At 36.4% G+C, this 22,910-nt stretch overlaps 1 protein-coding gene across 1 annotated transcript in view; it reads right to left on the bottom strand.

Annotated features, from left to right (window-relative positions):
• Window positions 1-8,132: 8,132 nt before the first annotated feature.
• Window positions 8,133-22,910, bottom strand: part of LOC110446239 — a 35,406-nt gene continuing 20,628 nt past the window's right edge. Inside the window, exons 2-3 of the mRNA XM_021491280.1 lie at window positions 15,063-15,113; window positions 8,133-11,995 (exon numbers count right to left, since the gene is read on the bottom strand). Coding sequence (XP_021346955.1) covers window positions 10,873-11,982 — 1,110 coding nt within the window. The 5' untranslated portion in view covers window positions 11,983-11,995; window positions 15,063-15,113 and the 3' untranslated portion in view covers window positions 8,133-10,872. The remainder of the gene's footprint in view (window positions 11,996-15,062; window positions 15,114-22,910) is intronic.

Below are 22,910 nucleotides of genomic sequence, written 5' to 3'. Positions count from 1 at the left end.
CAGTTTAGTTGTATAGTGCATGCGGCGAAATTGAGTATCTTTATTTGTTTATTTTACAATTAAAACTAGAACTGTCGCATATGGGCTTACACTTCCGACTGCTTTTTGCCCCTGTAGGGGCTAAATGAACAAGGGAAAACATATATAGAATGATCAAAGGTCAAGAAAAAGTCTTACCTCAGATGTCGTATCGACAGACCGATGGAAAAGACAAACACCACTACTGTGACCTTCGACTCAATGCCCTCGGACTTTTGTCACAATGCAGCTTACTTCAATGCTACATATACTTTAACGTATGTGTATACAAAATATCTACCATTTCTACCATAATTAGCCATTTAAGTACAATAATGCGTGTGTGACCTTTGACCTCATGACCTTGTAAGTTTGTCACAATGTAACCTGCATAATTGGCTACGACACACTGATGTATTTGTGGAAACAAAATACATTCTGTTTCCGGGATAAGTAGCCGTTTTGGCGTTTCGGTAACGTAATTCGTTCGTGACCTTTTACCTCGGACCTCACGACCTCGGAAGCTGATTGAGTTGATTGCATTTGTGTATACAAAATACCTTCACCCCAACACCTCGGACATTTGTCTGTAGAGTAGCTCTCTTTAATTCCTACAATATTCCAATGTATATGTGTATACAAAATACATACTGTTTCCGATATATTTAGCCATTTCAGTAACATACTTCATTTTTGACCTTTAACCTTTGACCCCTTGACCTCAGAAGTTTGTCAGAAGATTCGCTTTTATTAATATTTACAACATTCCCATGTATACATGTATACAAAATAGCTACCGTTTCCGAGATAATGAGCCATTTCAGCAACGTAATGTACCGTCTACAGAAGTCAAGGGCCATAACTCTGGTAAATATTAAAGGAACGTAATGGCGTCCAGGGAGACACAAGTTCATTTCAGGCAAAATATCTTTGTAAAGTTTCATCAAAATCCATGCATAAACCTAGGAGGTACAACTTTTGTCTACAGACAGACGGATGGACAAACAGACAGAGTGATTCCGGTATATTTACATTTGCATGACATTGTCACTACATAGGCTTTTTGAAAGCTGTGACTTTAAATACTTTGCACCAAGAGACATAATTCTTAGCGTATTAATACAACACCGACCGAAACTACAATATCCAATGTAAACAACGATTACGGCTGCTGAAATATCGCTTGGCATCATGAGACATGACAATGTAATTGTAATTGTGTAAAAAAAAGGAAATATTTAAAAAAAAAAAAAAAAAAGGTGTGTTATTACAACAAAAACAAGACCAACGTCTGCAATATCGAACAAAATGCACACCGGTAGAAATAACCAATGCCGGCAATGGAAACAATTTTAACACTCATGCAGTTAACAGAAACATCGTCCATTACACTGCACTGATCCACAAGTGTTCGTTACAAATGTCTGAAATACACATATGTTAAAGACGTATTGATATGAGTCACAGCACACATAAACATACACAAGGAATATGTGTATTTCAGAAATTTGTAACGAACCCCTGTACTCTGTCGCAAGATCACCCACTTCAAACGCTATCAGTACAGTATCACGCGTTTATCAGCCACGGTTTCCTCAGTTTCTGACGACATGTCAAATAACAAGCCGTTGTAGAATCCATCGACTGTAACCAGGTTCCCATACAATCAACAAATAAATTCGAACTTTCCTCTCGGCTCATTCAACTTCCAAAAATAACTCCATCGTGGAGGGCAAGGTCGGATAACAGTGTACACTGTATTTATCTATGCGCGAAATTTGTTTGTTTGCCAATCAGCACGCGACAACACGCTGTTCCAACTATTGCCCGAATTTGTGTGAACAGTCGATAAGGAGGGAATTTAAAATTTTAGATATAAATTGTGAGTTGAAAAAGAACAAAAAAGGCAGAGAAAACGTAAATATAAGTATTGCACTGCTTTTATATGGTATTTATGATCTATTTGAATGGCACAGCTTTGCAGGTAAACAAATCATAATACGCCAGCGCTCATTATGATGTTTGCTTGCAATACTTAAATAACTCCCCACCCCTAACTTTGTTGCGTGGAGTAAAATGATGGATAGAAGGTGAGCTACGACTATGATCTGAAACATAAAATATGAACGTACAACCATAAGCATTGCCTCTTAGTGCGTGATGAACACGTGTCGATGACCTACAGATATGTGATAAGAGGAAAATAAAAGCCTTTTACGTTACGTGTCGTCTTAGTCATACATTTAACTTAAAGCTCTTTTCATAAGTGCACATTCTAAGTGTAACGTGATAAAAATGAGATTTAATATGATAATAAGGATATATTTTTTCTATTTAAGGGACTTCGAGAAACCAAGAACAGACCTGCTGTACCCCACTGCATGTGTATCGAAAAAGGCGACCAATGTGGGTCCTCCTGCATAATCGGGGGTTTACTTCTGTGTCTTCTACAAAAGGGGACATGGAAGAGACCAACATTGATCTGCTTCACCCATTGCAACACTTTGGATTTTTTCGTTTCCTGTCCTTCCTGTCTTCTTTCTTCTCTTCTATTTACTTTATGTTTCAGGCGGTGTCTCCCTTGGCACCCCTCCTCGTTTAACCCAAAGCAAACAAACAAACAACTTTCTAAATTCGGTGTATCAGACAATATATCAAACGTCAGTTCTGTAGTTAATATATATAATACCCCCCCCCCCCCCCCACACACACACACACAGACGGATTTTGAAGTTAAATGGTACTCGATTTTTTAAAACTGATACCTGGAATCTGATATGATCGATACAAAACGGGCATCTCGGACTTATTTATTGACTTCTGTGTTCTAGGATGCGGTGTACAGGTGCGGATATATTTGATGGCATTACTGTTTATTTGTGCCGATAGATTTGATGACATTACTGTTTATTTGTTCCGATAGATTTGATGGCATTACTGTTTATTTGTGCCGATATATTTGATGACATTACTGTTTATTTGTGCCGATATATTTGATGACATTACTGTTTAGTTGTGCCGATAGATTTGATGACATTACTGTTTATTTGTTCCGATATATTTGATGACATTACTGTTTATTTGTGCCGATCGATTTGATGACATTCCTGTTTATTTGTGCCGATAGATTTGATGGCATTACTGTTTATTTGTGCCGATAGATTTGATGACATCACTGTGTACAGGTGCTGATAGATTTGATGACATTACTGTTTATTTGTGCTGATATATTTGATGACATCACTGTGTACAGGTGCGAATATATATTTGATGGAATTACTGTTTATTTGTGTCGATAGATTTGATGACATTATTGTTTATTTGTGCCGATAGATTTGATGACATTACTGTTTATTTGTGCCGATATATTTGATGGCATTACTGTTTATTTGTGCGGATATATTTGATGACATTACTGTTTACAGGTGCGGATATATTTGATGACATTACTGTTTATTTGTGCTGATAGATTTGATGACATGACCATTTACATGAGCCGATATATTTGATGACATTACTGTGTACAGGTGCTGATATACTTGATGACATCACTGTGTACAGGTGCTGATAGATTTGATGACATTACTGTTTATTTGTGCCGATAGATGTGATGACATCACTGTGTACAGGTGCGAATATATTTGATGGAATTACTGTTTATTTGTGTCGATAGATTTGATGACATCACTGTGTACAGGTTCGAATATATTTGATGGAATTACTGTTTATTTGTGCCGATATATTTGATGGCATTACTGTTTATTTGTGCGGATATATTTGCTGACATTACTATTTACAGGTGCGGATATATTTGATGACATTACTGTTTATTTGTGCCGATAGATTTGATGGCATTACTGTTTATTTGTGCCGATAGATTTGATGGCATTACTGTTTATTTGTGCCGATAGATTTGATGACATTACTGTTTATTTGTGCCGATAGATTTGATGACATGGCCATTTACATGAGCCGATAGATTTGATGACATTACTATTTACAGGTGCTGATATATTTGAGGACACAACTGTTTTTTTGTGCCAATAGATTTGATGACATGGCCATTTACATGTAAAGATAGATTTGATGACATTACTGTGTACAGGTGCTGACATATTTGATGACATTACTGTTTGTTTATACCGATAGATTTGATGACATGACCATTTACATGAGCCGAAAGATTTGATGACATTACTGTGTACAGGTGCTGACATATTTGATGACATTATTGTTTATTTGTGCCGATAGATTTGATGACATGACCATTTACATGAGCCGATAGATTTGATGACATTACTGTGTACAGGTGCGGACATATTTGATGACATTACTGTTTATTTGTGCCGATAGATTTGATGACATCACTGTGTACAGGTGCGGATATATTTGATGGTATTACTGTTTATTTGTGCTGATATATTTGATGACATGGCTGTTCACAGGTGCACATAATTTGATAACATTACTGTGTACAGCTGCTGATAGATTTGATGACATGACTGTTAACAGGTGCTGATATATTTTATGATATGACTGTTCACAGGTGCTGAAAGATTTGATGACGTCCTCTACGTACTGCTTGGTTTTATTATCAACAGATTATTGTGGTTGCGCTTGAAGTTCATCACTTCTCTACTGACGACGGTATAAATACTCATCGTATTTGATTGTCCGAACGAAAGTCAATTAAGGTGCTTTGGTTTTATTTAATTTAACGTCCTATAAACAGCAAATGTCATTTCAGGACGTGCCTCCATTAAATGGAGTACCACTGCCAAAGACTAACCAAGTGTCTGAACATTTTTTCCGGCATGACTATGGCTTTGATAAATCATTTTTGAAAATCATACTTGCGGGACTTAATGAAAAGTAATAAATATGAAATGAATAAATTCTATTCAACTACAGTGGTTTGAATGAAAAAAAACAACAATCATCGAGGCTTGACAGGGATTCGAACCTTGGACTTCAAATTGATGTACTTTTGCTCTAACCGATTGAGCTACCTAGTGTGCGGAGGTCTCTTGACCAACTGCGTAAATGTTTCATCCAAACGGAAGTTAAAGGGAGGTTACTGTGTATATGAAAACCACAATACCGTGGGACAGGGATCGTTAACTGTATTCTAGTTATTATATTTCAATTGTAATGTACAGTGCACATTCTGTTTGTTTTCAAGGCTTTACTCGTATCGCAAATGACGTCGTTACGACTGGATAATTTAGGATCTTCGTAATCAAACCCGCCACCCGCTCAAGCTTTCGATCTAATGTTGTCATTGTCATCAATGGTGTGTGTTCCAGTCGTCATGATCAAGTTAACAAGGACTTCCGGTCCTTTTTCCGACGTAAGTAAACTTCGAATTATAAAATATTTTTAATATCATTATTATTGGATTCATAATAGCCATTTAACACAAAAAGGTTATTAGGGCCAATAAAAAGTAATAAATACCCCTCGCATTCCGGCTGCTTGTTGCTAAAAAAACGAGTGAAAAAATATAGAGAAAGATCAAGAGTCGTGAAAAGGAAAAAGTCGTCCCGACAGCAAGATGGAGAAGACAAACACCGCTACTGTGACCTTTGACCCTATGACCACGGAATTTTGTCACAATATTTCTTTCATCTATGCTAAATATACTCAAAGGTATGTGTATGTAACAGAGGTCATTATTTTTTCAATGCCTCCGCTAGGAGTCGAACCCGGGACCTCTGGCTTACTAGTCTTACGCTCTACCGAATGAGATAAAGAGAAATTCTCCCTAGCCGAGACGGTAGGAAGCGGCTAGTATTTTACCAGGGTGACATGTATACAAAATATCTAACATTTCCGACATAATTAGCCATTTCAGTAACGTAATTCATTCGTGATCTTTGACCTTTGACCTTTGACAATATTCCAATGTATACAAAATACCTACCGTTTCCGAGATAATTACAATGTAGCCATTTCAGTAACGTAGTTCATCCGTGACCTTTGTCATCTGACCCCACAATCTTGGGAGTTTGTCAGTAAAGTAGCTTCCATTCCTACAATATTCCGATATTTATGTGTATATAAAATACCTACCATTTCCGAAATAATTAGCCATTTCAGTAACATAATTCATTCGTGACCTTTGACCCCATGACCTTAGAAGTTTGTCAGAGTAGCTTTCTTTAATTCCTACAACATTCCAATGTATATGTGTAAACAAAATACCTACCATTTCCGAGATAAGTAGCCATTTCAGTAATGTAATTCATTCCTGACCTTTGTGCACATGACCTCAGAAGTGTGTCAGTAGAAAGTATCTTTCATTTCTGTCTACAACATTCCAATGTATATGTGTATACAAAATACCTACCGTTTCCGAGACAATTAGCTACTTCAGTAACGTAATGTAGCACCTATAGAAGTCAAGGGTCATAACTCTGATAAATATTGAAGGAACATAATGACGTTCACAGAGATACAAGTTCATTTGAGGTATAATATGTGTGCAAAGTTTCATCAAAATACATGCATCAACCTAGGAGACTAAGGAGGTACAATATTTTGTCCACAGACAGACGGACAGACTAGTAGGTCTAGCCAGCCAAGCTATACGACCGTGTTATGATAGAACCACGAATTTATGATTTGGAATTCTTCGTTGGCTGAGGTAACAATAATCATGTCACCATTGTATGATTGCCCTTTGAAAACTCAGCATCATAGGACTGTCTTACAGCTGTTTCGTTCTTGCAACGATCGTAGTCAGATTGGAAGTTGTCATACGGCTGTCGTAAGAACATCATACGATTTGACATAGACAGCCGTGACATATTGTTAAACATGTGTTTGAACGTTACTATTCAGCTTTCAAATCAACCTCTTCGCTTTCTGTCGAAGTTTCGAAAATAATTGTACAAATAAATTGCTACATATTTATGAGTTTTAGAGACAATAACAACAACGGTTTAACGTATTTAAAAATCTATTTGATAAACAAAGCAATATATAAGAAATCAAGAACCGAAAAAATAGAGATCCCACACTAATTAATGTACATCATTTAAAAAAAACATATCAATAAATAACATAACAAAATAATGTGTAATTGTTAAATGTTAATAGCATTATCATAACATAGTAGGAAGTCTTATAGAACTTACTGAAAAGCATTGTCCAATATTTTGTTACTAGTGGTAATTATAGACTTATCATACAACAAATATAAAACCGATCATAACCAAATAATTATCAAAAGCGATTCTCCCAGAGCATTACAATCAATTTTTTTTTATATTGTTTTATTTTTTCATTTTTTTTGTTACATTTACATCAATCATACATTACACACAAACTCTCACCTGTAGACAGAAGCATGCGTTTCTCAATCTTAGTAATTTATACACGTCATCATCATCATCATCATCATCATCGATGTCGTTGTCCATACACATTGACAATGATGATGATGATGATCATCATCATCATCGTTGTCGTCGTCCATACACATTGACAATCATCATCATCATCATCATCATCATCATCATCATCATCATCATCATCATCATCATCATCATCATCATCATCATCATTTTATTATCATCGTACATACACATTGACAATCAACTTCATCATCATCATCGTATGTACTATCATCATCATCATCATCATCTTATCATCATCGTACATACACATTGACAATCAACTTCATCATCATCTTCATCATCATCATCTTATGTACAATCATCATCATCATCATCATCACCCATACACAGTGACAAACATCATCATCATCATCATGAGCATTACAATCATACATGCTATGTAAATGATTGATAATTGTTGGTAAAAAAAACCCAAAAAAACTTTAGTTGTATATCTGAAAGGGGGGTAATGAATGTCCTTAAATATCCCACACATTACTACCGAAAACTAACTACGTATTGGACAGGGTTTTTATGAGGTATGGATTAATCTTTGTGAATCATAAGGTCGGCATCAGTTCCACGCTATCACAAGCAGACAAACGCGAACATATCGCAGCCTCCCAAAACACACGCATACACTACACGCATGCATCTTGCACACAGGGGAGGCCGTCCTTAAATGACCTTAGCTGCTGATAGGACGTTAAACAATACGTAACCAAACCAAATTGAAAAGAAAACCATACCTTGTGAGGTTTCAATGAAAAATAATAAACAAAATCTAACAAAAAGCAGTATCCTCCAGTGCAAAAAGATCACCAGGGCTCTTCTGTTTTTCGAATCCTGCATTTCAGATTCATATCTATCGTTCCAACATACTAAGCTACCTGGTTAACGTACGTGTACTGGTCCAGATGTGATACAGTTATACCCAAAACAAAATTAAGGAGAGGTCACTGTATTGACGAAAGTAAACAGTGCAGTTGGATAGGGATCCTAAAATGTATGAAAATGTTTTCGATGTCTTCTCTAATAGCGTCACTTCAATGAAAGTTGATTTCTATCAAAATGGTATACATTGGTATTCTTACAAATATTAGCGGATTATACAATGTATTGGCTTAGTACATCAGCATACCACATCCCGATCAGCATACCAGAGCCAGTTGAAATATCAACATTACTTTTATTACTCTTTACTGTTTCTGCAAACCGTAGTATTTATTCGAGATAGCAAAATGTATTAGCGGTCTTAAATTTTATTTATCTATTTTAGCGACTATCGAATACGAAGGTTACAACAGTTCCCTTAGACAAAAGAGAAGAGGGACATAAAATGATGGAATAACATTTTATGAAATGTTGAAGTATTATATTATTGCTTAATAAAGAATATACGATGAGACAATTTTGTAGGTTAGGAGGTAAAACATTCCAAAAGCAGAACAAATGAATAGGCTATGGTTTCTGGCATCTAAGATACGGGATCAGCAATCTTAAGCACTTTTAAGAACATGTAGCGTGATGGCATTGACGCTTTTAAGAGGCCCAAGTTCTGTTAGCAGTAATAAAAAACATTGAGACGCAAGAGTAAACGGACTTTTTGTGATTTTTACTTATATCAGTTTAGTAACCTTTTCAAATGTTTACATCTTGTAAGTATGTGTGCATTTGCTCGCAGATGTGTTTGATACAACATAATGATGCATCATAATTCTGATATTTTGTAACAGAAAACAAAACAAACTTTAAATGACCGGGAGGTTGAAGCCCGTGCTAACCTATGTGTTCCTGGAATGCACATTCTCCTCAAGAATGCAAGATGACATCAATAGCTTCTGGAACACAAACACATGATATGCGTTAAATTCAAAAATACACTTTTTATACTGGCGACTAGTTTCATTTTTTAAAAATGCATTATTTTCATTTCTTTAATTGCGTGAAACACTGCTAAATTATCCCTAATGGTGCCCCAAGATTGGATAATCGTCACTCTATCATGACATTCACTGCGTGTTTGGTAGCTTCACCTACTGTAAATGGCGGCTATAAAGTCGGAATCAATCTTTGTTTTGTCTGTTTCTAGATATATCGGCTGCATGTCTAAGGTAACTTCTTGGCTTGCTTTTACAAGGTATGTATCCCCCCATTCTAGCTTATGTACTTTCTCAGTCATGAAAGACTCCATCTGGCTTCGCAGTTTCGCCATGTTAATAAAAATGTTAGTTTTCTTTCTCGGATAAACGCATGCGAAGAATTTGATTTCAAAAGAACATAGCATTTATCAAATATACTGGCAGTCACTTTCAATAAGTGTAAGTTTGGTGGTATTTTTTTCAATTGTTTCTTTTTATGATATTTTTTAACAGTCATTTTTACCATTATAGTCCCTTTAAAGAAACAAACGCATATTTAACGTGGATAGACAAATATCTTTAACTAAGAATTATTTTCCATTTTGATTAAAACCCTTACAGAAATAGAAAAGTTTGCAGCTATATCGCGACGCACACATAAGTTCGCCAGAACATGTTGCCAGATCGCCGCTAGCGGTGACATTCTGGTAATGTTCTGGCACACATTTCATATCAGCAGAATGTCACTAGAACATCGCCAGAAGTGCACAACAGATAACATATTCTGGTGATGTTTCGAGTCTTATAAGGTATAATGTAAATTATGTTTTCTTCTGTTTTTTTCATAATCCATGATCACAAAACATGTAAAATCTTAAATGAACTGTAGTGCATTTTCCTGCAACAATATCAAGTTTAAATTGTGTCGTACACAATTCTACAATATGTACCAGTTATGATCTAGCAGTGTAGTACATCATATCAAAATCTTGTTTCATGTCTTGCTGTAATATCCGTACAGAAGTTCATGTTGCTTCTATACAGCACTGCATGTTTCTTATAAAATTGTTCCTACTTATACAATATATTTACATTATTGATAAATATTTTTAACAAATATTACATTGTGAAATAATATGTATACATATATGTTGAATTTTGTAACCAATATCTGATCGATATAAGCTATGAATTATAATCTAAACTATATACTCCAAAACCCTGTTGCAATATTGTCATATATTTCTGATTGTTGGAATACCAATCTTGCTTATCGTCCCGCAAGTGAACCAGAACATTCTGTCTATATCGTCCCGCAAGTGCACCAGAACATTCTGTCTATATCGTTCCGCAAGTAAACCAGAACATTCTGGCTATATCGCCGGAAACCTAATTTGCATACGAAATCTAAACACGCGGCGATATCGCAGCAATAGCATGCCAGAGACTCAATATTTTCGTAAAGGAACTCCGTGTGTCTTAATTTGCGTTTTTCATTTAAAGACAAATAAGGCACAGTGACACAAAGAGTGTAATTTTCACTGTTTGAAGGTATATTTGCCCTTCGCATAGTCGTTGCTTCATTCAATACGTCATTGTAATCGTGGAGCAAGCATGTTGCCTGGATAAATATCTTCTAGTGTGTTTCGGGAGCAAGGGAACACATCATTATCTCCCATACAGTACAGATTGTCGGAGGTGCCTCTTACATAAGCCGATAATATACTGAACCCACTGTCAGTGATCACAAGCAGGTCGCATGTCGTCAGGGTGTTGAAGTCCACCATACCTGTCATTAACACGTCACACCCAACTGAACCAATGTCCATGTTCCCTAATACACCCGGCGTGGTAATGACATCATATCCTTCGAGCGAGTCAATGCCAGCATCCCGAACATATTGCTGATCTGAGGCTATGAAAATATCATATTTCGACCGGTCTAATTTCGAGAGAAACTTCCAAATATATGAAAAATCTCGCCGCTTACTACCAGGGTCTCCTGCACGTGCATGAGCACATGCTAATAATTCATGCTTCCTCCTTTTCTGTAAGTTAGCGAATTCGTGTAGAACCGTTTTACCGGGCTTGAAGAGGTAATGATACAATCCGTAATATATATCAGCATACTGAAGTTTTGTTACCCACGGAAAGTCTTCTGCGATATCTGGTCGTTTTCTAAAATCCAGTGTCATATCCCAGTTCATTCGTATGAAAGTTACATTTGTTTTAAAAGCATTTTCTAGATGTTTTGTTTTCAAAGACAGAACCCTGAGATTTTTAGAGTTATTGTCAATTAAGTACATGTAATCAGAGTTCGTTGGTATTTCAGATTTGTCAAATGTCCAGTTATACCTATTTGGCTCAAGAAAGTTGTCAAAGGCACACGGCTTATCATGATTGATCTTAAAATGGCGACGGGATATAATTGCTATGCCAAAGGTACTAAGTATTCCTGACATTCTATCCGACCATCCGCCACATAAACCAGAATGTTGTGTGCTACAGTCGTACACTATATATCCACTAAGAGTACGATCCTCTGGGAAAAACTCTTGTACCGCCCTATCTTCAGCTGTCCTTGACCTTTCTTTTACCACGTCTCGTTTGTCATTCAAAGGAAGTATCGGTACGTCAACAACATCCGGGAGTTTTTTGCCATTTTTTATATATCCTTGATGCAGGTTTTCATGTGTAGACATGAAAAGTGATTCCCTTTGGATATACATAATAGTTAATATAATTATAATAGAAACTATTACAATAGCAATCCACCGATGAAGAAACTAAAAAAGAAAAACAGAAAAAATCCACAACATATAGCATGTATGTATGTAAACTAAAGGGAAACAGTTTTGCTTTGGTTAAGATAATTCCGTTCGTAGTAGATGAGCTAAAACATTCAATAATAACAGCTTTTCTTACAAATCCTTTACAACTACTGAAAAAAGAGGTCCAGAGGGCCTTTATCGCTAAACTAGATCTTCCAGTGCAGCAATGGAATATATGGCTCTGGGTTGAGAATCTCAACCATTTTAAAGACAAAAGTCCAGAAATTGAGTTCAAATGGGTATGGCAAGGCACCAGGGTCAATTTTAATACCCAGATTGTGTTCGTCTCTTGATTCCCGGCAATGGTATATATATATGGTTATGGAGTGGAGATCTTAACCGTTTGACAGTTATTGCCCAAGAAATTAGTCCCCAGGACTGGGGCAACACCCCTAAGTCAATTATAACCCCCTGCAGAACTGGAGATTTGTTTTTATGCCCTCTATATGGCTTGGGAACACAATGCGACCAAAACATATCTGCTGCACACATTGCAATAGTTGGTATCTTTATATTTCCTTCTACTTCTAACTACCTTTTATTTCCTAGCGTCTAGAGAGGAGGTTGTCCTCTCGCGACTGCGCATAGGCCATACCTACATCACACATAGTTACATTTTACATAAAGAAGAGCAACACTATTGTCATGCATGTCCCTTACAATCATTTTATGATTGAATGCGCTGATTTCAAACAAACACATGACAGATTCTATAATGGATCGTGCATGAAAAGTTTATTTGACACAGTTACTGTTCAATATGTATCTGATTATTTACACTCAGTTAATCTATAAAATAAGATCTGATATGAGTTACAACCAATTTGTTTCTTGTTGATTTTTTTTACAACTTTTAAACATTTTCCTTTCTGATTTGATGTTTTCATTTTTGTGATTGCCTATTTTAACGTGTTGTTTGGTCATAAATGACTTGCAAAGTCGATTGGCTGTAACACAATACAACTACAAAAACAAAACCTGGCCGATATCTAATTAGCCTCTTTAGTATTATAATGTTAAATCTCCCTCTAAAGACTGCTTCCAGTCAAATTCTACTCAGCGGTTAAGATGTCGTTTTAAGAAATCGTTGACGGACGAACCTTCGGACTAGGTAAGTACAACAATGGGTGCAACCGATTTATTTCTTCCCAAGAAGAAGATATAAAACACAAATTATGTAGGGGTTCCCCCATTAGCCGCCTCCTTCGATAACACTTTGGCTCCACGGTTCTGTTGCTCACCTGGGTCGGTATTCACGAAACCGTTATTATGCTCAGGCATGTATTCTGCGCTGAAACCAACTATTTTGTTACTCGCTTAGATCATGTCAAACGATCAAAAAGTCAAATGTTAATATTGAAAATAGTATTTGGCTTTAAGTCTCTTCAAAATGTTTCAAAATTATTGATAAAATAAGATGCATTTGTTAAGTTATAACAAGAACAAAAAAATAGGCCTGTGCACAAAATCCATGCTTGAGCATGATACAAAAAATGAAATCAAGTGAGTTATTGCAGTGACGCGGCGTCCGTCAACTTTTTATTTAAAACGCTACTTGTTCTGAACGGTTCAGTGGACTTCTACTAAATTAGGCCTGGAGCATCGATAATTGGGCAAAGATGACTTAATTTTGTATAAACAGAGGGAGTGGTTTACCTAGTAAAAGAGGGAGTATAGGGGAAATTAAGGTGAATCTTTAAAATCCTTCTTCTTTTGTACGATTGAAGGGATTTTACCCAAAGTTGGTCCATAACAACGCATCCTTGGGCGAAGGGAACTCAATTGTGTATACACAGAGGGTGTGGCACCCCTTGTGTCAGAGGGGCGGTGTCCAAAAGGGGTTTGGTTTAAATTTGTTTAGCGTCTTATTAACAGCAAATGTAATTTAAGGACATGTCTCCATATGTGTTGTCTATGCGTGCTTGTGTGTATGTGTCCTGGAGACAGGGTATCGAACTTGAGGTAATTTTTTTATAATCCTTCTCCTTTTATTTCATTGTCGGGATTTTAACCGAATTCGGTCCAGAGCATTTTAGGGCTTAGAGAACTTTTTTTGTATAAACGGAGAGTGTGACCACTTTTGTGGAAAAGGGGCGCGGCTCAATATGGGATATTGAGGTAAATCTTCAAAATCCATCTCCTTCAGTACTTTGAGTCGTTTTATACGGACGGTTCGAAAGATAACCATAAAGATGCTACAGTTGGATGCCGGATGCCCAATGATGCGTCAATTTTTTCAACAGAAGCGCATGTTATCTATCTCGGCCTTGAGCACATTAAATCAAATGATGTACCACAGTCAGTTATCTGATTCCATTCTATCTGTTCTACAAAGCCTTCGCAACATAAATTTTAATAATATCGCCATTCTAAAAATCCTAGCATCATTACATGCTGTTGCCTAAATATGTCAAATAACCTTTTGCTGGGTTCCCGGACATGCGGGAATACCAGGTAATAAAGAGGCAAAACGTGCCGCAAAAGCAGCATTATTACTACCACCTGAAGATTTGAAACTTCATTTTACTGATTTTAACCACTAATTACAACATTTACAAGCTTACAGTGGCAAAATAATTTGAATCAATGCGTAGATAACAAGTTACATTCAATTGAATCTGAAATCGGTGAATGGCATCCTAGCTACAGAAAGAAGAAAGATGTTGCCGTTTGGCAGAGGGACGGGCCCAATAGGGGTAAATTACTTTAATGTTTAAATCAATCCCACTTCATTGGCGTAGAAAGAAAGGACCCAATGAGGAAGCGGTGTTGCTTAGAGACAAGCCAATATTTGGAAATAGTTTTACGTTTATTGAGAAATTGTTCATGGTTGCTTAATTATCCAGGTGAGTGATACAGGCCCCCTGGGTCTTTTGTGTTCTCGATCCCCGATCTACAGGAGTGTGTCGATCGAGGGATAGACTATTGTCCATAACAAGAACTGATCTTACCATAACTGTAGATGTGATGCGGTTGCTACAGCATTTACACTGGGGTTGTATCTGAAACAAATGAACACATATATAAAACATATATCATGCATTATCGCACGACTAATCGAATAACCACTTTGAATCATCTTCTTAATTGCACAAGAAATACCTTTTCGGATAGAGTTGCTATATAGAACAAGGCAAAGTATTGCAATGCAATACATGGTCCCCCACGGGTCATTTCCTTATTTACCGAGCTGTTCACATCTTGCATGATCAACCAGTGTAATGAAAGTATTGTGATAAAGAGCCCCTGCATGAAGGGCGTAAGAATTGTACCTGCTGCCTCCATTGCATGATCGTAAGAGGCGGCTAAATTTGGGATCTTATCTTTTCTCTTCTTTCTAAATAACTTTCTTTTTCCTAATGTCTCTCTTGACAATGCCTCACTTTTGGCCTTTCATGTGTGCAAGATGAATGCGTGTAGTATATGCGTGTGTTTCGGAAGGCTGCGATATGTTTGTGTTTGTTTCATTGTGATAGCGCGGAACTGATGCCGACTTTATAGTGCTATCTCATTGAAACATACTGCCCCACATAACACCCCACCCGGTCCCATTTTACTGATAACGGGCGAACCAGTCGTCCCACTCCTAAATTNATTGATTGTTACGTCATTGGTTTGTGAGAGTAACGTCATCAATTTTTGAGAAAACGACGTAATTTTCTCACACAAACCAATGACGTAACAATCAATACCTGCTCACAAGAGAAGATAACTCTGCAATACGCAAAGACGGAATATGTCAATTCAATATTGGTATATTTTTTTAGTAATCCAAGACTCGTAAACTAGATAAGAGACTCATATTGCATTGAAATATATTAAGGGAAATAACTGTTCTCTGAGATATATTTACATGATATTATTTTCGACATACATGTACATTTATGAAATATGTAATATAAAATCTGTATTTGAGACCCTATAAGGCTTCACAGGATAAAAATAAATCTGCTCCCATGAATTAGCTAATAATTACGGTATAAGAAAGTTGATGCTAATAAACGTATTTCAATCACGGTAATTTAATGGCAGTAAAAATACTGATTATTATTGGCTGTTTTGAGTTTGAGGATTTATAATCTTGTAATGAACTAATGCTACGATTTATTTACTAATAACACTGTGAAATTAAATAGTATTATTTTCAAACATTAGGAAACATATAATATTGGCAATATATCAGACTAAAACTTCCTTCAAAGTTGTATTCATTTGTCAAATACATATAGTCTATTTGGAAGGTGCCGACATGGAGACGCGTTGAGCAAGAGTCATGGGCTCGGCCCGACGGGGAGTGGGGTCGGGATAGCTGTAAAGGTCACTGCCTTTCAATGGCGGTAATCGCGAATAACAACGCGATCGTCAATGGTCCACGCACCATATATGTGTTTGTTCTTTTTTAACCATAGGGCCTAACTCTACTCTTCAACCCGCGGTTTCATCAGTGCTTCGTTTATATAGAGTGCCGGCGGTCTGGTAAAGTTGGGTGGTTCGACTTGATGAGGTTGAATCTTGCCTCGTAGACTGAAGCTCGGGTGCGATAAGATACAAATCGGACAATATTGTCCCTAGGTCGATCAGCACTTTATGGAACTCTTAAACTCTTCGCACATGCAAATTAATAGATACAATTAACAGGACATAGACTCAGCAGGAGAATGGGAGCAAAACTGGCTCGTGCAATTTCATCCAGACAAGTGCATTTTTATCTCAACATAAAACAAACGCACCAAATCAAAACTATAAATACAAACTACAAAACCACACATGACAACAAGTAGACTCCAGTAAATACCAAGTGTTAACACTACACAGCAATCTTATATCGGACACTTACATCAACAACATCACTAACAACGCAAACAAATCACTCCGATTCCTAAAACGCCACCTAAAAACACTAACATCATATAAAAGAACATACATACAAAGACATGATTAGGTCCTTACACTATCACACATTGGAACCTCCTACTGGAAGCAGCAGTACAATACACAACACCAAAGGACGTCAAGGCTCATATACCCTACCCAGACCTTGACGTCCTTACTCTTGCACAATAAGTCATAGTTTTTAACCCTCTTTTATCCTAACCATTAAAATAATTACAAAACTAAAAACAACACTTCCACTATTCCTTTCTTCACGTTTTTAAAAAACCTGGCATAATCGTCAAAATTGACGGAGCCATTCACATATGAGAAAAGAAAAGTTGACAGACGGACAGACTTGAGTCCTGATTATATACATTTGAATGGTTATCTTATAGTCATGATATCCATTTTTATTAATGTAACTTTGAGATCGGCAAGTGTAATTAGTTGTAGTATGAGCCTGCTGCAATATGTATCCACTTGTGGTGGGCAAAAAGGTTGCTATCTGAAAGGATGAAATCGACATCGACATTCCCATGCATGCACACTAAATTTCGAAAAAACATTCAATAACTGATGAAAACACTCACTTTTTATGTGTCCATTTTCCAAGTTAAATAAAAGTCACAATTCAGGAAAAAAACCCATTTAAACTTGTAAATATCATAAGGTTGGATGTCCATGGAGATAAATTTGTCGAGAAAATTGTAAGAAAACGTGTCAAATATCCAGAATATTGGCATATATTTCCCTGAATAAATCACAACTCAGCATAAAGCGAACAATGCTAACTGAGGCTGGAAAAAGCATGCAAAGCAAGTGAGATTTTACCTGTACACCATGCACTACAGGTTTTCACTCAGGTAATATGGCTTGACTTGTATCAAAAGGCTTGTTAGCTTGATGAATTATTGTAAAAAAAATATCCAATCAAAATACATGTCATCATTCTCGAGATTTGAAGCATTTTCTCACATTTTTCTCGACTAATGCAACTCCATGGACATCCAACCTTATGATATTCACAAGTTTAAATGGGGTTTCTTCCTGAATGGTGACTTTTATTCAGCTTGGACAATGAACATATAAAAAGTTATTTTTTTCATCAGTTAAAATGTTTGTTTTTTCTAAAATTTAGTGTGCATGTACCTCAATTATGTTGGAGGATTTTTTTGTGACAGGGATTGTTTAATGCTAACGGAATGCATTATACAATTTGATATATAGTTTGGTGTGACAGCCATATTGGAATGTCCTTAACGAATGTTGCTGGGATTAGGGTCCTCCAGTAGTAAAAAAAATAATTTTGTGATTTTAATGATTTCGAAATCTAGAGACATTTCTGATCAAAACGATATGAAGAATATGTCAGCCCTTCAATATTTGATGATTTGACGCCACTTTAAAGAAAGTATGCTATATGACTTCTGACGTCGCTTGCAACGTCATAATTTCTAACGTTACTTTTAAGATTGATACCGGCGGGTAACATATATATGTATATTAATTTTAACTGCTTATTTCTGGCTTCACTCCAGAAGGGAAATTGCAGTGCATTTAAACGGAAATAATTAAATATGTTATTAAGTCATACACAAATATTGAAATGTAAACAAATAGGGTTCCATATTATATTATTCCGGTTATAGCTGTGACAAAATTATGTTTACAATAAAAACTTGAATCAGTGTTCACAAATCTATACCACTTTGTAATGACCATGACATACATGAAATAAAGTGGTGCAAGATATGACGTTGCAAGCGTGGTCACTGTCTTTTACGTCGCAACTTTGAATGTCAGTCATGCCCAGCTCAACGAGTTTTTAAAGTATTGAAGAGATTATATTTAAAAATACAACGAATATGAAACAGCACATATTTCAGCTTATATTTGGGGGGGGGGGGGGGTTATTTGAGGAAACTTGGTACCCAGAGAAAACCAACGTGATCGTGCAGGTGACCCCATATCTGTTCACGTCTGGTTGGGGAATGAACCCCGGCCGCCTTGGTGAAAGGCAAGTGCGCTATCCACTTCACCAAACAATCACTCAGTACAGTACAATCCTGTGTAATAAGTATTTGACTATTTTATTTTAGTTGAAAATGCTAATATACTTAGCCTCAGACTTTCCCGATGTAAATATGTGAGGTTGATGAGGTCACTTGTTCCAACAGTACCATTTTTCATTTGAATGAAAAACTTCAAAATCTTGCTGTTTTAATTTAGTGATTGTTTTTCTCAAATATTTGTTAAACATCATTTTCAGAAAACAAAACAGGCATTTTAGTTAAGGCACAGAATATGTTATTCCTATATTCAATACTGTTTTTTTTTGTAGATTATAAACAACTGTTCATTTCCCATCATTTTATTGGCCAAGGAAAATCTCAATACTCATATCACATCACTACACATTTTGGCCTCACCTTCTACCTCCAGTAAACACTTTGACATCCACAGAAAGACCCTCCTTAGGCCAGTACAAATGGACTGAATAGTCACTGAAATGCACTTTGAGTCTAAAAAGTAGATTTTAAACACAATATGTCATCATTCCTTTGTTTAGATAGATCACCAATATGAGCTTAATTAAATCTAGTGTAGGTAGAGAAGGTCCCTGACCTTTATCACCACTTTCTAGAAAACCTTCAGGAATTGCTTTCCCTCCTCTCATAACTAGTCTCACATCAGTCTCCTCCCCGTCAAGTGCAGGTTTCACCTTTAGTTCCCCTAAACTGAACATTTAATATACATATCAACAGAAAGTATATGCATTAAAAACCGATTTATATATACCTGAGCGCACGTACAAACAAGGTTTGGTGATCATCTATGCAACACAATTTATGAAATATACAGCTATATTGTAAAGTAAAACAGGTTTATAAAAAAAATGCATTCTCAACCTATTTATTGGACGTGAAAAACAACATTGTACAATCAGAAACGATGGATTTCACGGGGCTAAATTACCGAGTTATCGTGGGGTATTTAAGTTTTATGAGTACACGTATGAAGCTCTCGGCGTGTCACATAAGTCTACATGTACGTAGGACTTCGACCGTATAGCTGAATACGACCAGCCCGGATCATATTGCTGTATAGACAATGTTTCAGTGACATGCTGTTGTGCATGTGATGGTATAATCAATTACGTTAACAATGAGACCTCTATATTACTTTATATTAAACAAGATGGTGCCCCTAAACAGGTCAGTTTATGCATAGTCTATGACAAAATAACACAAGAAAAGTTTACTGAATTGACATTTAATATAAAATCCATTACTATCTCGCTAAAGATTGATGAGTCGTATAGAACACGTATAGAGACATATTGGTCAGAAAGGATCAAGCGAGGGCTGTTTCATCAAAAAGATTGAAAAACAACAATTGCAAATCAATGAATCACATGCGCAAGTTTCAAACTTATGAAGTTCCCGATCGAATTCAGGGTTTATGTACTTTATACCATTCATCAGTCTCAATACTATGATGTACCACGTAATTAGATTAAGTCTAAGTTCGTGGATGGTGTACGTAGAAAAATGAGTTCCCGAGCTGATTCAGCATGCAACCATCACAATACTTTTGATGGTCGTTGGTATCGGTGACTATGCACTGGCCGCGCACGCGCAAACATTCAAGCTTAGTTGTCTTGCGGGAATTGTCAACATTTGATAAAGCTCTAAAAGTTAAAGTTCCCAAAACATGTGTGCTAGAAAACCGACTTTTGTTTTTACTTCTACGAATGACATGTTAACAATACCGCAGGAATCACTAAAAATATGAAAATATCGACGGTATTAAGCATTAAGCTTTTTTAAAAGTTATTTTTTTATCTTATTTTTATTTATAAGTCTACAAATAAAAACGCAGTATTTATATGTTTTCAAACACATTACATATATATAGTCACACGAACATATATTACGAACAAAGAGTCCGTAGCGGTCTGGTAACTTCTACTAGGAATGAAACTGAAAAAAAATCATCCATGGAACTGAAATAAAATCATCCATTCTGACGAGGAAAATAACAAATAATAAAACAAACAAAATGCTATACCAGTGTTTATACAGCAATATAATCCTGGGTGGCCGTGTTCAGCTATGCGAAGTCCTTATATATGTGTGCACACATATGCGATACGCTGTAAATTTTCATACTTGTACATGTATATCGTAAAATTTATCTCACGATAACTCGGGTCAATTTTTTCAAATATCAAACTGAAATTCGGTATAAAAGTGTGTTTTAGTCATATGAATAACATATCGTCTGATGTTGCTTACTTTTTTAGATTAATTTTAGGGATATAGTTTGAAGACGCTTCACGATCTGTAGATTTCTTTATACACGTGTGCAACGGCGCCAATCGTAAAAATTCAATTCGTCATTTCTATGTCATTTTTTCAAATATCGACCTGAAGTTTGGCACATAGGTGTTCATAGTCATATGAAAAAGATATTTTCTGATGTGTCTTACTTTATAGGTTAATCTTAGAGGTAAAGTCTGACGATCTGTGGAGTTCAATTCACACACGTGTGCCACGCCGCCAATCGTAAAAAATAAATTCATCATAACTCGGTCGTTTTTTCATATGTCTAGCTAAAATTTGGAGTATATATCAATAAAAGTCTTATTCATAACATGTCCTCTGATGTCGCTTACTTTAGTAAGAGTTTTTAAAGATATTGTCTAGTGACACGTTCTTAACTGTACAGGTTATTACACACACGTGCCACGCCGCAGATCGTAAAATTCAATTCATCATAACTCGGTCAATTTTTCAAATATCAAATTGAAATTTAATATAAAGGTGAATTATAGTCATATTGACAACACATCTTCTGATGTCGCTTTCTTTATTCGGTATTTTTATAGATTTTGTCTGGCGACGCTTGTTGTCACTTGAAGACGCTTTCTATTCATTTAAAGCATTTGGTCATTTATCTCATTATACAATAAAAAGTACACATATTTTTCTTAATGTTTACATACCTTGAAATCTTTGCTGTACATGCTCATATTTTACAGCATGTTTTTCTTTCTTCTGAGTGTTCCCTAGCTGCGATAACGTAGCTTTCTGACGACGATATTTTTGTAATCGGGGCAGAGGAGGCCGGGTATTAATATTAGTGTTCCCATGCATCCGAAGAACTGCCTCAAAAAAGCGTCCTTACATTCTCGAGATAATGCAGTTTGATATTATTAAAGTACAGAAAACATGACTAGTCGATTGACTTATTTGTGTTTTGAAACTGCAAGTCACATTGAATAAATGTAGACGTGCAAGTTAGCCTGCACCCCCTTGTCCCACACGCCTGAACCCGGCCAACATTTAGCACGATTACTAGCCGAAGAACCGGAAAGAAGTGACTGAACTGATCGTATAGCTCTGCAGCTATCACATCAATTCATATACTTTAAATTGAGTGGAAGATAGGCTGCTACATGTCACAAGTTTAAATGCAGCCACCGTGTCTATCATCTTCCGTAGCAATCGGGAACCGTCGGCACTTTCCGTAAACGAGAAAATACCTCGGGAGTAGAAGGCGGAGTAATACAGACAAATTTTGTCCAAAAAGGTCTTCCGGTGTAAGGATCAACAAGTAAGTCGCCGGTGTACTTCTATACAATATGGCGGACTTCGATACATGTGTGGAGTATGCGAAAACACAAATCTATTTTCAACATCATCTGAAGGAAAAGCAGCTTGATACGCTTCGAAATTTATATGAAGGACGCGATGTCGTGAGTGTTCTCCCCACTGGCTATGGTAAAAGTGTTATTTTCCAGTTGCTGCCCTGGATGTTCCAGCGAAAGCATAACTCTGCAACGCCTTATATTGTCCTGATAATTTGCCCATTGAACAGCATTATGGAGGACCAAGTGATGGGGTTACGAGAAAAGGGAA

The sequence above is a fragment of the Mizuhopecten yessoensis genome, unplaced genomic scaffold (genome assembly GCF_002113885.1).
Source record: "Mizuhopecten yessoensis strain PY_sf001 unplaced genomic scaffold, ASM211388v2 scaffold2663, whole genome shotgun sequence".
NCBI classification, from domain to species: Eukaryota; Metazoa; Mollusca; class Bivalvia; order Pectinida; family Pectinidae; genus Mizuhopecten; species Mizuhopecten yessoensis.
The sequence above is the reverse complement of the archived record's forward strand: the minus strand, read 5'-3'. Positions and strand labels throughout refer to the sequence as shown.